General features: G+C 37.6%; 1 protein-coding gene across 1 annotated transcript in view; it reads right to left on the reverse strand.

Annotated features, from left to right (window-relative positions):
* The window catches only part of diaph3 (diaphanous-related formin 3), a 217588-nt gene that overhangs the window by 87896 nt on the left and 111460 nt on the right, over positions 1–18232 (reverse strand). Inside the window, exons 25-26 of the mRNA XM_088076055.1 lie at positions 7430–7555; positions 1149–1312 (exon numbers count right to left, since the gene is read on the reverse strand). Of these exons, the coding sequence (XP_087932181.1) occupies positions 1149–1312; positions 7430–7555 (290 nt within the window). The remainder of the gene's footprint in view (positions 1–1148; positions 1313–7429; positions 7556–18232) is intronic.

The raw sequence follows: 18232 nt of genomic DNA on the forward strand, positions 1-18232 counted from the left end.
TCTCGTGCAACACAATCCAAGTCGCATTTATTAATTTTTAACATGTCAGTACAAGTAGTCCTATGCATTGAAGAGAAGCGTGCCTGAGCATGCTTAGGGCATGCTACTAGGTAGGAGAAGCATTTTTAAATAGCAATGTTTTTGCAAAAATGCATGTTTGTGGGAAGTAGAGTATATGACTAGGTAAATGAGACTTGGATTATTCTGCACAATTCATGTGAGTTTGTAAACGAGTGCTTCGTTATAAGTGGTGAATGAAGTATCTGGAAGCCATGCTTGATTAAAATTACAGATATCTCACCAGATAATGACCTTGGTAGATGTTAAAGTCACCTAGTAGAATATTACCTGGGTAAAAGTCTTAGAGTATCTGATATTTACTATACTTAAGTATCAAAAGTAATTTTATGTTATTGAATGCGCTTAAGTATTGAAAGTAAAAGTACACAGAAATTATTCTATTTAAAAAAGGAGGCAGTATTTCTTCTTAACATGTACACCACCTTAAAATTGAGAGTAACTTGAAGAAAAACAAGGTATTTTTAAAACTTATACCATTTTTAAAAAGTACAGTTTTTCCTTTCTGCCAATTTCTTCACTCACCCATCTGTTTCTACCTCCCTTCCTTACTTTCAGCAAGCAACTAAAATGCTTCGGGTAAATGAAATGGAATACAAGTAAAAGCTGGCAGAGATATTAAAACTCAAGTTCAGATATTCACAAAAACCACTGTGACAAAGTATTATTGCTTTGTTACACCACTTTTCATTATGTTCAGTGCAACCTCTGAAACCTTCAAATCATGAAAAAGAATTTCCCTTTTTTGGATTTCTCATTCACCGTGGAAGCATGTGAGAAAAACAAAGTTTTCTTCACAAATTCTAAGCAGCACGCAGTGAGTAATTGATATAAAAATGGTAATTTTGTGGATGAAGTAAAATAATTAATTAATTACTAATTAAAGCTACATTAATTATCATATTTTTATATCAAAATGTAATCAAAAACTTTCTTTGTTGCAAAACAAATTCAGGTACTGCATATCCCAATGAACATCAACCCATGACCTTTGGACTTTCACATAACATGCTCAGAAAATACCTTTTCATGCTTTAACTAGGGGTCAATCTACAGTACAGTATACTCACAGTGAACATGGATCGGAAGTTGCTGAGATCGGTAAACAGCTCCTCCACAGAAGTCTTCTTCGGATCAACAGCAAAGTACTCCAGCATGTTGTGATACAGCGTTTCCATATTGCTGTGCATTATCACCAGCTTGTCATACTGCTCCCGTGCAACCTTGCTGAAGCTGTAAAGGTTTGTGGTCAAGGTCATCAACATGTCTAGCACTCATTAAGTGTTATTATTTTTTGCAGCTAATACACTACTCCCCACTTTGACAGAAATAAAGGAAGAGAGTGTTTAGAAAAAAAAAGTGTAGAAAAAAAAATCTTAGACATTTGTTGCCATAAGGCTCTGAAGCTGGAAAAGAGACTATAAGCGCTAAACTAAGATGTTTGCATTAACAGTGCTGATGCTGTCAGTCAGGATACTATTACAGGGTGTTCACTACTATGACCCCCCGCAGCCTCCAGCATCTGTGACTCATGTCTGGCTGCTGGCAAAGCGTGTTGGCTTATTTGACATGCACAATATTGAATGAAGCTACAAACACTAATCATAAAAAAAGACTCTACTATAAAAACAAGGAGATCAAAATCCACACATTGCCAAATTTTAATTGTACTCAAAGATTAAATTGTTTCAACTTCAACCCCAAAAGCCCATACAAACAGAATATAATTAACTGATTTTTAGTACTCACTTCACAGTTAGTATAAACACTGCAGATAAAAATGTACAGCATTTGCAATTAACGGTGCTGGTTCTGTGCATTAGCAAGCACAGCCTTAGTCTGCTTAATTTTTTTTTCTACTGTGTGGACCGATGACACGTCTTTGCACCTCAAAATGTTCCAAGAGTAATGTCAAGAGCCGGTCCTCACAGACACAGATATACCCTACAACACACAGAGATCTGCTGTAGCAAAATATTACTCATTTGAAGATTGCCTGTATGGTACTGTGTGCCCAAACTGACCAGCATGAAAGATTAAGGAGCATTAAAAGGACCTCCCGGTTAAACCTAGCAAAGCAAAGGGCCGCTTTACTGTGTTGGAACGTTTTAGGATGTGTGTGGATGAGGACAAATGGGCAATGGTTATGTCAACATAAGCTGGAGAGGTGTCAGTTTCAGAGAAAAGTGAGGGAGAAAGCGAGAGCACTAATACACATCCTGCCCACCAGGGCAAACTCCCGAGGGAGTCTACTCAGTCACCAGACACACAATGATGCAGAATTCTAGCAAGCTTGAATTTGCTGTTAAAAATGATTTGAAAGATATGTCATACTATCAGCCCTTTTGTGTTATACTTTCTATTTCTAAAGGCATGTCCTACGACACAGATACTAAACTTGCTTTGCTTGGGGGCCACTTCTGCAAAATGCCAGGAATCTGGGGACCAGTAGCAGCAGCCCCATACATTTTTAGGGCATTTCTAATATTTTAGATTGAATCTAGTATTTTAGGACAGCTCTATAATTTTAGGATGTATCTTGGATTTTAGGACATTTTTTGGAGCTTAGGACATTTCTAGGATTTTAGGATGTTTCTCTGATTTTAGTTAATCCCTCCGGTTTTATGACATTTCAAGGATTTTAGTACATTCCTAGGATTTTAGGACATTCATTCTTCTTGACATAAGTTGAATATCTCTCTCCTAAGCTGTTCTTCCCACATAAGAACACTGTTTGATAAAACTTTAAGCTCACAGAAAAAATAAGATTAGTTTGAACTAATCTGCTCCTTCTAAAACAGCTGCAGAACTTTCTGTGCAAATCAATAAAAAAAAAAAAGAAAATGATGTGTCCCTAACCAGCAGTCCTGCTAATGACCCCAACAACCTTGTCTCATGGCAGATAAGAAGCAAAAGTGTCTGCGTGTGTGTGGTATCACAATTATGTGGGCAGCATCTCTGGCTTCTATTGTGCCCCTTCATTATAGCTCAATTGATGGGCCTATTTGACGCCTGGCCTCGGTTGAATTTGGCTCGGGATGGGACTACCTATTCAGAACTGGGTAAATGCTGTTCAATAGGCACTGCTCCCAGATTGACTTGTCAGTAATATCTTTCCAAGCCTGCAGCTGAGGGGAAAAAGCCATGAGGAAAGCCTGAGCAGGTGATGGAAAGCAAGAGAAATAGCTGAGAGCCACGGTTGATAAGTATCATGGGGCGCAAAATATTTCTCCTCCTCCTGTTCCCACTCTCCTGACTTCTTCCCTGTTCCAGAGAAATCAGTGCTCCGCTGCAGCTGATTCTCAAGACTTTCTGTTCATGCTTGCTTTCTTACTGATCCTTTACTCCTTTACTCCTTTCCTCCCACATCTTTCCCCTCATATTTCCTTCTCACATTCTCCATTTGCTCATTCTCCTCCAGTTTCTTCCCTGTTCTAATATGCCACCTTTACAAGCTTGGCTCACATTCAGAAGTGTAACACTAGACCAATAACACAGTAACTGTCTACTCGAGAGGCGCATGAAGTGATAATGGAATTTTCAATGTCACCATTGTGACACTGCAAGCTTCTCATGTTTAGCTGGTGACTGTGGATTTTGCTGGTTGGAATAATGGCCGTCGAAGGCAAACTTCATCAGCAGCAGGTGTAAGAAAAAAAAAGAAAAAAAACTGATTGTATCATCTTTAAAGAGGCTTCTTCAGTGTGAGCAGTGGAACTTGTTCAGAATAAAAGAGCTAATCTCCTCGCCTTTGATCTGGTACTTTTAGATATCATATGATTGGGAATCTTCAAAGATGTGACTGAGTAATGTCCAGTAATGGTCGGTATTCAGTAAGATGAGATAAAGAGAAAATGGACCAGTCACAATCTACTTAACAGAGCCTGATTACACCAACCTTTCTTGTCAAACTGATGAAAAAAAAAAACTGATTTTTAGTATAGATTTATAAATGAATCCCATTCAAAATCAGAGTTTCTCTAATAATAGTAATAACTGTAATATAATGCAATAGTACTAATATGAGCATATTAAAAGGCTTAATTTAAAGGTGCACAAATGTCACATTCCTATGTTGTTTCAATCATTCAGATGCATATGATGTCATACGTTGGTGTCCTGTCCAGATAGTGCCTGTAAATTGAGATGTTTACAGCTGTTCTAATCAATCAAATAAGGAAAAAACAAGGGTCACTTTAAGTGCCCCCAAAAAATTGTAGGTCATACAGAAAAAAAAAGAACTGAGAAACAGTGGCAGATGTGGATCAAAAACCTCTGTCTTAAGCATAGACTGTAGAAATCATTATATATAAATAATGTACATATCTACCGTGACATCACGCACCGGTTTGTGGTCTGCTGTTTATGGAGCCTCATGTTCCAACATTTCAGTGCTTGCCATCTCATGTTTTGAAGCCAGAATTGACCATATTTGGGTAAGAGGTGTTCATCTGACTCAGATTGTGGCAACACCTCGCAGACAACCTGCAACTCAAGTAGCCCGCCCCTTAAATATGCATAACTTTGGCCCTTAATAACATGTAAATGGGGGAGGTATATAAAAAAAATAAACTCCATACAGTTGTAAAAGATAATAAAACTAACTATGGAAACCAAAACCTTTTTTTTTTCACCAGGCTGTGGACATGTGTATTTCTGCTTTAAAGTTGGACATTTATAAAAAGTTTTGGGGGGGCAATTTACACTTATTCACAAGTGGCCATTCGATGAACTGCAGTTTGTAGGCATTTCAATATTGGCCTTATTTTTCAGTCTTGGAGGTTGCAGCTTAGTCTTACGTCTGAAGAAGCAGAGTCAACTAACATCAGTTTTTAACATTAAAATATTGTGTCAAGCATGCCTCGAACGTTGTGCAATAACAACGAGCTGTGACAACTTCTATGTTGTTTTGCCACTAACCAGAATTTTGAACCCTGCTTCACCAGACCTCTGAGAGCATCTGACCTAGTAGGCAGAAAGGACTGACTAAAGGTAGCTAACGTGCATTCATGTACAGAGTTGACAGTTAAACTTAAGCACATTTACTGACCCGGCCAAATCAAGACGGCAGTCATTTCAATCATGGACCCAACTGCACACAGCAGAGTAACAACCTATTAGACTCTTGAACGCATCTGATCACCATGTACTATTAGTAACATTGGGAGTTCTAGGTGATGAGGTAATTTGTACAGATGATCATGTCCACACTGAGCAAAATCAGTCAAGTTGTGGGAAATAATCATTTTCATTTTGTACAGATCACTTCCAGCTTGAGCGTCAATTTCCTGATGATACCTAGCTGCTGCAGCTTCATCCAAACCTTTTGTGTAGTCATGTTCCCTGATTTCCAAGTCATGCAGTGTATGGATTCATCACTTCCTGCCCTTCATCTGAATTTTGTGCGTCGTAGTTGTCATGTAATTGCAAACAAGTTATACTACATGTTACGCTCATCTCATTTCCATTTCTCGTTTAGTTCTGCTGTCTCAGCCAACAAAGTTGATTAAAGATTTCGGTTGAATCGTGCGTGGCGGACTTAAGTTCCAAAAATATGAGCACAGTATGGTGTGTGAGGTTTGCATTTGGATGGCCTTGGGGTGACTATGATATCCGAGCAGCCTAGGATACTACATTTTTGATCAAATATTTGCTGGTGACACAGTTATACCCTGATGAGTGTGTGTGTGTGTGTGTGTGTGTGTGTGTAGCTAACTTTTGGTCTCTATGGCTGAAAATTAGAGCCTTGACGCTCAATGTTTTCATTTTATTAGAGGCTTATAGTCAGATTTCATTTTCAGTTTTTAATCAGTGCTGCTATAAAAAGACATTTTGTGCAAGCCACCTGGAATTGGAAAGCGAGGTAGTGAAAGACAGAGCTGTCAGATCCATTCTCAGTGAACCTGTCTGTGTTGCACTCAAGTTCTCTGCTAACTACTGCAGCACAAGCCATCAGTGCCCCAGCCCCAAGGCTATCGATCAAAACTACATGAAGGAGGCTAGGTGCAGGGGTGTGAGGCTACTACCTCAAAGTCAGAGGACAGTGAATAATTAACACTGCTGCCAAACAGAAATGGACAGCTGTCAATAACTGGAGCTGGCTATTCAAAGAGAAATTGTGTTTTTATGTGTTTATGAATAAACACTTTTGTTTAATTATCATGAACTGACAATTGAATTAAGCAAATGAAATTGCTATTGTTATGTCACCAGGGACATGCAACAATGACTGACATTTTAAAGAGAGCGACAGAAAGATGTAGGATGCTCTGTCCCAATTCTCCCTCTCTCACTCTCTGCTTCATTTTGAATAGCCCTCAGTGTAAAGTGCACTTTCAAAACAGAGAGCTGAGAGGGGTGCTGGTATAAAAACTTGACTATGGAATGGGATGCCACTCATGACTTGCACCCATCCACAGTGGATAGAAAGCCATGTGTGTACTATATATAGGACCACAGGTGGGTGGACTATCCTTGTCTTTAGTTTGTATGTATTGTACCTCTTGTGTTTATTTTATTGAGCAATTTGCAATATACTGTGGACAGTGTTTATATAACCAAAGGTGTGACATTTGTCACTTGGAGGGAGAGTGGTAGCTCCACTTTTACAAAGGTTTCAAAACTTATGACTCACCCATTTACATTTTTTTAAGGGCGAGCCACTTGTGTGAAAGGCTATCTGTAGATAGTGTCCTCAGCTTCTCAGTCAGATCCGCCCCTCGCTCCTCAACAGCATGAGCCTCTCATCCAAAAATGGTCACTTCTGGCTCCAATAAAAACCAAGATGACTACCACCAAAATTCAAAACTCCAGGCCTTAAAACAGCAGTCCACAAACCAATGGTTGACGTCACACATGCGTCATTCATTATTCATACTGTAGATGGCTATGGCTAGTTTAAAGGTTTTTTCAGGAGTTTTCTGAGGCCAAACAACATGCCAGACACCCTTGATTTGCATACAGCGGCTTAAGATTTAACTCGCAGATACCCTGTCTCTCCACAGTCAACGCAGGGCTACCAGAATACATTGCACAGCTGCTTACATAGACAATAAATTTACGATTCCAAATCTTGCATACCCAACTGCATTATCAATTGGCAAAACTCAATAGGCACACAGAAAGTTAGCACGAAACCACACGCTACAAAGACAGAGTGAAAAATCAACGCTCTGCCTCACCTACGTGACACATCGCATCAGTGCCCTATGTATTTCTGCCGTTAAATGTAAACCTACAAATTTAAGTTAAAATTCTTCTTCTTCTTCTTCTTGTTCTGTTTGATTCATTACAGTAAACTCATTGATAATGCCCCGATATGGTGACTGAATGCATGTGTGTGTAAAGGATATAGCCATTTTAGTGAAGAACATGTCGTTGGGGTCATCGGGGGAAGAGAAAGTCTCCAGGTCTCTCTCCAGCTGCAGCAGCTGCCTCTCCATCTGCCTGAGGCTCTTTTCCAGATTCTCTGCAGACACTGACACACATCCACGTATATCAAGACACACACACACACACACACACACATTCATGACAGCCCACAGAAGCACATCCCCATGCCGGGGAAATGTGAGGAAAGAAGCAGAGAAAGTACAAGTCAATTACAGGTACAATCAAATGCATTATTATTTGAGGCTCTGAAAGAATCACAGAAAAACATCCACAAAAAAAAACAGAAGAAAAAATGAGAGAGACGCCGGCTCGATTGCAAAGCAAGGTTATTGTGGGTTCACACCATGTTAGAAATATCATGGGAATTAACAATGACTGATGAAACAATCAACATCAAGTGAAGGTAAGTTCAGTACATTGCTTTTTATTATTCTGTTTACCTTTCAAATGCTCATGCGTACGTCATAAACAATTGAATTAATATAAGAATACATTGCCTCTGCTGACACACAGACTGCAGCGAAAGCAAATGCTGATGTTTGGTCACATATTTTATGATGTGTGGCTTTTCAGTAACACTAACAGAGCAGCAAATTGAATTCCTTTTATTCCTTTTTTGCCCCACTTTACAGTAGTCTGGTTCGACTATGTTAACTACTATTTCATTATTTATTTATTTTTTCAATTTACTTTATTGGTTTTCATTCAGGTGTGCTTTTGCTTTTACTTTTACTGGTTTATTGGTTTATCTATAATTTTATTTTATTTTATTGGTTTGTTTTTCTTGGGATATCATCTTTAATTGGTATATCTATCTTCATTCTGATTTTATTTTATTATTTCATTATTTATTATTTATTATGTATTATTCTCTTTTAATGGTCTACTTTAAGTATTATTATTAATTGAATTTCAACAAATATTTAGCAGTTCTGATGCACGTCGTTTTTTTTTTTTACTGACTTATTCTTAATCTTGATTATTATTTTATTGTTAGTTTTAACGGATTTGATTCACTTTTAAGGTCAGTTGCTGACTTTGTTTTGTGCTTGCAACTTATTCCTCACACTTTGTGCTTCCACCTGGAATGAACTATGCTTTACAAATAAAGTTTTGCTTGCTTAAAGTATGAAAATGAAAGCAGAGATTTTTCTACGCCCTTCATCTTTTGTCTTAAGTCTTTTCAACAGGTCCAAGGATCGCGCAGGTGGGAGAGCAGGGGAACACTGAGCCTAACTTTCTGTTAAGATGGTCATGGCTGACACTTTAAGCAAGTCACTGAATATACATATGGCTTAAATTACCCTGATTAGACCCTGCTTGACAAAAAAGGATAAGCTGCTTATTTTTAAGTAGTTTCAAATGTCCCTTGATCCTAATACATGCTTTACGAAAAGGAAAGAAAAAAGAGAGAGAACTTCAATGTAGCTAAGCTTCTCACTGCATTTATAACATAAACCCCATTTACTGATGGGAACATGCTGACTTGGACACACATACACACACTGGTTCAATCTGACATCTCAACTGCAGCTATTCTAAAAGTCTGCAGTAGCTGAAGTTGTACAGTCTCTCTTTAAATTCTGAGTTTAACTCTTCAAAATTAGGGAAAATTAGCTTGATTTCTTTCAAAAAATGAAAATAAGCAACATAACAAACAAATACCCCCCTAAAACAGCAAGAAATTTGTAAAAAGTTACAAGTAAATGACCTGAAATTACTGACAAAAAAAGAAAAAGAAGAGTGAAAGAAAAAAAAACAGAAAACGGCCTGAAAAAAGTGAATAAAATAAAATGATAAATAGATCTTTTCTTTTTTCACAGTTATTGAATGTTTTAATGACTCGTTTTAAAGCCACTTTTCAGGTCATTTTCTTGTCACCTTTTACCAGTCTTTTCTCAGTTTGCAGGACATCTCATGCCAAGTTGCTGATTGCCTTTGTTCCAATGTTTTCAAAGAAATTAAACCAATTTGCTTAAGTTTATAAAGGTAAGCTGCTTGTTGACCCAAGTTTCAAAGGTTAAATGGAGGAGTGTGAGTAAAATCTTTCTGATAATCTGATAATCTGATAAACTGGAGCATGTAAAGGTGAAAACACAAAACTACACATTTGTTCAGCTGATAGGTGGCACCTTTTTTTAGCTGTAACTCATAGTTGAGAAAGACCACACAAACTGCAGTAGCACATTGATGAATTCATCATAAAACATTCTTTATGATACCTCTACTTCATCTGTACATGACAAATGATTATCACAAGGGTTAATTTCAATTGTCTTCAAAGTCTTGTTTTTAGTCTCAGTAATTTCTCTTCTAATCTTCTCTTTCCATTATTGTTATTTTTTCCCTTGTCTCTCACATTGGCACTAATAGTTAACAGTCCATAGAAGGTAGTGAAAATGCCACAGTACAGTATTCCGTAAAAAAAATCTTGTCACAGAGTACAATGTGACTAATGGTGTCTCAATCAGAGCAGTATTCACAGAGCAACTGCCCTGATCCGACTGGCTGTTACGTTGATTTTTATTTTGGTAAGAAGTCATCATGCCAATCTGGTCAGTAGAAAAAAAAAGAAAGCAGTAACCTGTTATGGTAGGGGTTAACTAGAAGAATATTACATATAGGGCTGCACCTAACAATTCTTATTTTATTGATTAATCTATCAATTATTTTTTCAATTAATCTATCAATTTTTTTAAAATTGATCTAAGTATTATTTTTTATCACTCAATAACTATAACATTTTAAAACTTGTCATACACTGCAGGGCATTAATCCCCAACAAAACATAGCCCCGCCCTTACTGGTAATCTGGGTTTTACAGTGTGATATAAAGTTTCTCCAAAATAAAATTAATGCAAGAGCTTGTTCCACTCTTGAAGTCACTTAACAAAACAGTTACTCTTTGTTACAGTAACAAACCTCAAATCTAGCAGTCAAAACATCTTACAGTAAAATTAGTGCAATTTGAATAACACTACAACTTTTCTCTAACAGGAATAATTATAACTAGTACATTCTCTCTGCATCAAAATAGTCCAGCCTTAACTGGGCCTTAAGGCATATGGCTGCCTGCTGATATGAGTGCTGTATTTTCATATTTATAAGCACATATTCCACTCATTTATGAAGTTATACAAGCTCCTGCACAGCTGACAACACCACCCTAAAGATGTTTCAAAATAAAATGCATTGTATCAGCTATTGGTGGCATTCTGTCCACAGAGAAACAGTCAAATAGCTTTTGTTTTGAAAGGGAAGCAAGGAAGGTGAGGTAAAACAAATAACTTTGTATTTCCTCATCTCTGTGACAGAGAGACTTTAAACTGCAGTATAAAGTGGTATAGAGTCAACTCACGCGAGCGTCACACGTGAAAAAAAAACGGTGAGCCACTGTTTCTCTAGATGCGCTGCAGCTGACACGCAGCTCCGACGCGCCTGACAAGCGCTGCTCAGGGAGCAGTGTGCACATTCTAACTTGATACACCAGCGGTGATTCAAACAAAAAACTCGCCTGGCGCTGCTTACGCTCTCATTACCCGTGCTGTGTGAAGCGGAGCGACGCGTCGACGCACGTTACGCGAACCAACGTATTCACGTAGTCACGTAGTCATTTCATAATGATATCATAATTTTGTCTTTCAGGAACAATGAGTGCAACTGGCAGGGTAACTTGCTTGGATGAAAGTCCATGGTACAAGTGGATGTTGGTCCAACTCCTCTTTTGCTGGTTAAACAGTGCATAATCTTGGTGCAATCTAAGGGGCAAGGGGCAAAGGGGTTGTATTTATGTCTCTTATGTTTTGGGCATAACATGAATTTAACCAAGCCTTAAGCTTGGTTAAATTAATGAGCTTGCATGTGATAATTTCAGGGTTCCAACAGATTTTTTCCAACAGAAGAGTTTTTCTAATGCTGCCTGGACAATAACCCAAAATGTAGAAAAAAAAGAAAGAAAAAAAAACATGAACTAACATCAATTAAGCTACTTAGGGACAATTTTGCCCAAATATTTACTTCAACATTAAAAGTATGGTTTACATTAGATTATCTACCTCTGATGCTGAAAATTAAAAAAATAAAAAAAATTCTAGGGTGGTGCATCTGGAAAAATATGAACATATTATGTTATCACAGTGTCAATTCCTTTAAAAAAGCTTGCTCATTTTTCATTTGATTAAATTGTGTAAATGTATATGAGTGTTGTTGGTTTCACTATCCTGATCTGGGTGACATAAAATTCAGGAAATTATTTTAAAAAATATATATTACCAATTATTTTAGGATTTTACAATGCAATAACAACAACAACAAAAAAAGTTTCATAATGTCATACTCCTTATGTCTTACCATTTTTAAGACCTGTGGGAGGTTAATTTAAGACATTTTAACTGTAATTGCTATATCGTAGGCAACTGGACTTGCTTGAGTTTCAAACAAGTTCAGTTGCATGTAGTGCATAGAATTGCCATGACCTGGATGACTGAGAATCTTCACCAAAACAAGACACTGAATGCCTTTTAAGACTTTTTAAGGATCTGGAGGAAATGGTGGATCTGCTAATTTGAAGAAGCAACCAGTTTGAGGAAACAGATCTTCTCGTGTGCGAAGTGAAAGTGCACGAGCAGCCCATCTTTGGGAGAAGCAGGAATCTACCAAAGCTCCCTGAGGGGAAGCGAGCATAGGAGGAGGTAGTAGGGAGCACGTCTTCTGGCATCAATGGAATGGCCGAACAATGCTGGAAGAGTTTTTTTATTTTATTTTTCAATGTCAGGAGACAGAGAAAACAAAAGCTCACTGCTCACCGCCACGACAACAGAAGGGTGACCACCCACTAATAAGGATCTGCCTTCAAGTGAGGACATTGCTGCCTCCACCATCTGTGCAAAAAACATGAAGGGATTTGGGGGAATAGAGGTGGGTGTTTTTGATAACACAATGATAACAATACAATAATCTGTACTAGTAAAGCATGGACTGGCTCTGACACAATCTGAATCCACTCACCACCCACAGGAATAAATTATTTCCTTAGATTTAAAGACCTGCATGGACATTTCACTCCCGCTCTGCTAGTCTCTGTAGGCTAGTTTGTTTTATAAAGTATGTATTGGTTCGATATATGAGAGATTTATGATTAGAGAGGCTGCTTTCAGTAATTGCAAATGTTTCCATGTGCACAGTAATGTCACTAAAGCAAATATTGTGAGACTATTAAAATAAAAACAGAACGAAACTTTTAGCTTCTGACATAATTAATGAAGTTACACCTCTGTGTGTCTAATGAGCAGAACGCACGAGCATTGTTAACCTGCCTAAGTAGGCGCATCATATTATCTGAACAATGCTCCCTTTAAATGGCAGGAAAATCCACCATTCTGACTTTAAACCAGGAATTTGGTCAATGGTGCAATCACTTTCTGCTGCCTCAAAATAGCAATGCACAAACAATGTGCCCGACCACACCTTATCTTATTTTAAGACCCACACACCAACAAGCACACAGATGGGCGCAAGTGCTACTCATACAGCGTGGGTCCTGGCCATGAGAATGACAGTTGAGTCACTAAACTAACATGGACAGTTCCATTGCACCAAGCACTGCTTTGGGCCTTGTGCCAAAAAGAGCCCCATGTGTTTTATTTGTGACAATAAGTGTGTTGACTGGATGTTACAAAAACAGACTATGGTAATAGTTATATATGTTTGTTGACTCAAATCCAAACTAAAACTCCTGAAAATGTCTTACACTATATATACATACATACACTATTTAACACAAAAAATCAACAAGATTAACCCTTTAAAACCTGGATTGACATAAGTTTTATTTTGCTGTGACGCCTTTTAATAGCATTTCAATTGCTTAAACCTGAGATTGTTTAAACCTGAGACCTTGGTTTGATTTCTGTCAAAAACACGAAAAGAAAAAAATAAGAAGTAATTGGCAAGAAATTTTATGCAAACTGGCAAGACTGGTGAGAAAATTGGTAAGATAACAAGGAAATGATCTGAAAATAAGTTGGGGGGGGGGTATTAGATATTATTAAAAAAAGAGAAAAAAATGTCCAGAAAACTATATTTATAATGGGGACAGGGAAAAAAAAAATATTTTTGAGCACAAAATAAAAAGAGCATGGCCTCAAGGTAATGTTTATTATTATTATTATTATTATTATTATTATTTATTTTCTGGTAACTTTTTCCTAATTTTTTGCTGAAATTTGGGCCACTTCTTGTTAAGTTGCTCTGGGCTTCGTCCCATGTTTTTGAAAGAAATCGAGCCAATTTGCTTAGGTTTCAAAGGGTTAAACTACAAAGATGATGATATGGGATTAAAAAAAATAAAAAGGCTCACCATTCAATTTATTTATTTTACCACCTGTCAAATTATTTAATCATTTTAGTAAGAATATTGTATGATAAAATACGTAGTGCCACTACATCAGACTCAGGTATCTGAATTGTCAGCGTTCACGACAATGGTGCAGAGGGACTGTAATCTTTTTAAAGAGTTGATCCTTCCTCTCTCTGTCTACCAAATCCTGTTTTATCATGCTATAGGTGAATGTTGTAAATTAACTGACTGTGTCCTTATGTTACCATGTGTTAAGTACGGTTTGCTGCCATTATGACCAGGTATCTCTTGTGACAGAGATGATGTATCTCAAAAGACTTCCTGGTTAAATAGAGGTTATAAATAAAATTATTAATATCAATAAGATCATATCTATTTTTACAGTGACACACTTCAGTATTGTAAGACAAGAAGCTGTCTAAGCAAATAAGATGCAGGTGTCCCTTTTTTTTAGGGTGTTGTGCTCAAGTCACAGTTGTATATCAGCAGCCAAACGCATTACGAAATGTCTTAATACTGTAGCCTCGGTTAACCATATTTAATAGTATAGGGGCTACAACTGCTTAAAGCAAATTAGATTAAGACTTTTAAATGTCACTCAGAATGAAATTTTAGACCATTTTTACTACATCCCAAAAACTTGAAGGCAAAGGGTTAGGATTATTTTTCCATAAATGTTCATTGTAACATAAAATATGACTGGAGAGAAAAAAGTGTGTCAATTTTTCATTTGATTGGATGTAATAAATCTATATGAATGGTGTTGGTTCAGCTATCCTGTTTTTTGTTTGTGTGTTTGTTTGTTTTTTTAACTCATGTTTAACCAGGTAAGTCCTGTTGATATCAATGGAATTTGCCTGATCTGTGTGACATTAATGTGAAAAGCATTTTATAAATAATTTTTAAAAAACATAAATGACCTATTATTTTGAGATTTTACAATGCAATGCCAGAAAAAAAATGATAATATACTGCTTCCCATGTCTTATGATTTAACATGTTAATGCCAACTAGGGCTTTATTTTAAGATTGATGAATTCAGTTCCTTTTAAGACTTTTTAAGGATCCATGGGAACCCTGCCAAAACATAATACATTGATAATGTCGGCCAGCATATATTAATAGACATTATATTAACAGACGTTCTCGTAGTTTCAGAGTATCCTACACATTGTATTTCTATGGATATTCAATTAGTGTATTGGTTTGGTGTCAAAAAAAAACAACAACACTAAAATATATTGTCTCTGCCCCCCGCCTTCTTTGCCCAATACGATGAGTGTGACTGTCAAAAAAAATGTCCAGAAGACATATTAGTAAACAGAAACTGACATGTCACCTGCTCTACCATTTCAATTTGAATTTTTGTCTTGTTTTTGTAGAAGCCTTCTGCATAACCAAGCAACCAAAATCTGCTGAATGAGGTGTGGGCAGCATGCAGAAGTGGAAGGAGGCCAGACAGGCAGCCTGTTAATAGAAATGATTAAAGCCCAGTGATGCACAGACTGAGAAGAGAGCAAAGGAAGGGCGGGACAGAAAACAAAACAGAGAGGGATTTCCTCTTTTCTTTGCATCACACTCCAAGCTTCTTGTGTTGTTGAGGCTCCCCCAGTTGGAAGGGCATATGAGCAAGAAAACACATGCAGGTAACAATAATTAAGGCATATGCTTCTGGAGAAAAATCTGCCTGGGACTGATGTGAGTAAAGCAGCTGGGATGTTTTGTTAAACACAGAAATGTGCTTCAAAACAGATGATGCTGATGCTCCATATAAGCACACATCTGCCCCATACAACTAAGGATTTGTGATTTAATTGCTCTGCAGTGGTGACAAGCAGAGCTGGAGACAAAACATACACGGGTGTTTCCACATCTTCTTTGTTCTCAGTGGCCACCCAGCTCTTTGCTTTGTCTTTGGCCAAAGTGTGAGTGATTTTTATGAGCAGTGGGACCTGAATGCCTCTGTGGTCCAGAGAGGTTGCAGGCAGATATAGGAGGTTTTAGAAGAATAATAATCAGAATATTTGTAGAGGTCAAATCCCCCATTGACATCCTTTTATTACACTGCCAACCTGCTGTGCTATAAATGAGACTGAGTGGAGCACACAACCATGCATACTCACTCACCAACGGCCCCGCTACATGCAGGGCTCCACTATAGATCATCCTTTGATGTATGGAAATTAAGAGACTGAAAAAAAATGCACATCTGCCTCCTGAGGCCAAAGCCTGACAGACAAGTGTGACTAGACTGATGGCGCCTGAGGCTGGGACCAGGAGACTTGTAATGCAAGAAATGCTGGTGCACGCTCAACGTGCTGAGCCCCACTACAAACAAAAAGAGTAGGGATGCACCAAATGTGGGCCAAAGTTGATGTTTAAAACAACAATTTGGCCACTAGCCAAAACAGATTTTTTTTTGTTCATTATTTTATTATTTATTACCCTTTTGTGCCAGGGAACAAAGTAATCTCCATTATAAATATAAAAATAATTAGATGAACTGTTTTACAATCATCCAGTCCTTCATTACACTACCTTTAAATGAGCACAAATTCAATCATATATATTTATCAAAATAACCTCAAAAAATAACTTTCACATGACCTTTTTTTGAAGTAATTTCAAAGGCCTTTTCACTATCTAAGATATAATAATCCCCACTCTAATTTTTAATTCACATTGCATAAACAAAGTTTCGCCTTAAAATGAATTATGTAATAACTGTAATATTACATCAAAAACATCTTAAAAGAATATATAAATATAGATATAAAACTATATATAAACTAAAATATTATGCCAAATTATATTATGTTATAAAACACCATTATTCTCTCTCTAATATTTATTTTATATTTCTGTGAAAACAGCTTTATTTATTCAAGTTTTTCATTAAAAACTGAATTTGAAACTGAGCCTGTAAGCATCATAATGTAACTCAAAGTAACGTCTGTCAGCAGTTAGTTCTGGCCACCGGCTGCTAACACGAAGCATTGACTCGCTCTCTTCAAACCGATGTCAACACAAATTTGTTGCTCACAATGTAGTGTTGTCAGGGATACGATGAAGTGTGTCCAATGGATGTGTTAAGACATCTGGGTGCGGCATCAAAAGCGGGACCACGTTCATTCTTATGAAAGTTGTTCAGTGGTGAAGTGAGTAAAAGCTCTATTTCTATGGTATGAAATTACCCAGATGATCAGCACTACTTTCACATCACTAGGCTCATAAAGCAAGAGTACTTCCACTGAATGGGAATATAATTATTGAGTCTTGTGGTCCTTCTAGACTTTCCAAATTTTACTGGACTGAATGGAACGCGATGCTTAAATAATGTATCCACTGATTTACAGATGTATCCTTCCCAGCGTACGTCTGTGGGCATGATGGCTTCAAATAACATATCGTGGAGTTGTAATTTCACTGTTTGGCCATTATGAAAATTTAATTTAAAGGCCAGCAAACTTCCTGGGGGCCTGGTGTGTCCACTGGCATGCCAATAGTGACTTTACTGCTTTCTTTCTTCCCGACGCCACCCAGGAAGATCTCTGTTTGTTCAACATTGGGACACTGATAGAAACGGATGTGACCACACAGAATCGGCCACTGCCATCAGTGACTGTCAACTTATTTTCTGATGGGTCATTGGCGGCCAACAAGGCAAAAATAAGCCAATACTAATGCGGGGCCGATAAATCAGTGCATGCCTGAAAAAAAGAGCATTAAGGTTACTGATTTACAATTGAGACTGCTCATTTCATACAGACCCATCACTCAGACTGCATGTGGCAAAACAAAGCTTGAACTGCATATTAAAGAAACATCTCAATATACTCGAACTCTCACATTACTCCTTAATGACTCCTCAGGGCCACAAGCCTTGTACAGAAACTGAACCAAAACAGCTTTTCCGTCTTATATAAATAAAATGTATGCAGACGGCACTATTTAGTGTTACGCATAGCTTTCCAAGTAAGCTGCGTTGCAGCCGCTGAAAGGCAGTGTTTGAAGAGTTATGAGCTGAAGTAGCCTGATTGAGCACATTAATATGCTCAGCACCAAGTACCATGCAACAAACCACCCTAATTGCCCAAATCTCACTGCTGTGTCTTGTGTGCTTGTTTGTGATGAGGGACAGAAGAAATAGGAAAGAAAAAGGGACAGGGAGCAAGATTGATAGAGCAAAAACCAGACAAAAAGACAGACAGGAAAGATAGACAGCCAGACAGACAGAGACAGACAGACACAGAGAGATATTGACAGGCAGATAAATAGATACATAGAAAATGACAGAGAGACACAGCACACAAGGACAGCTTCTCCATGTCAAGAGAAATAATGATTGTAGTGCTGAAAAGAAGAGAGAGGGGCAGAAAGAAGAAGACAGACACAAAGGAACCC

This window comes from Plectropomus leopardus, chromosome 1 (assembly GCF_026936395.1).
Source record: "Plectropomus leopardus strain MGB_pleo_1.0 chromosome 1, ASM2693639v1, whole genome shotgun sequence".
In the NCBI taxonomy this organism is placed as follows: domain Eukaryota; kingdom Metazoa; phylum Chordata; class Actinopteri; order Perciformes; family Serranidae; genus Plectropomus; species Plectropomus leopardus.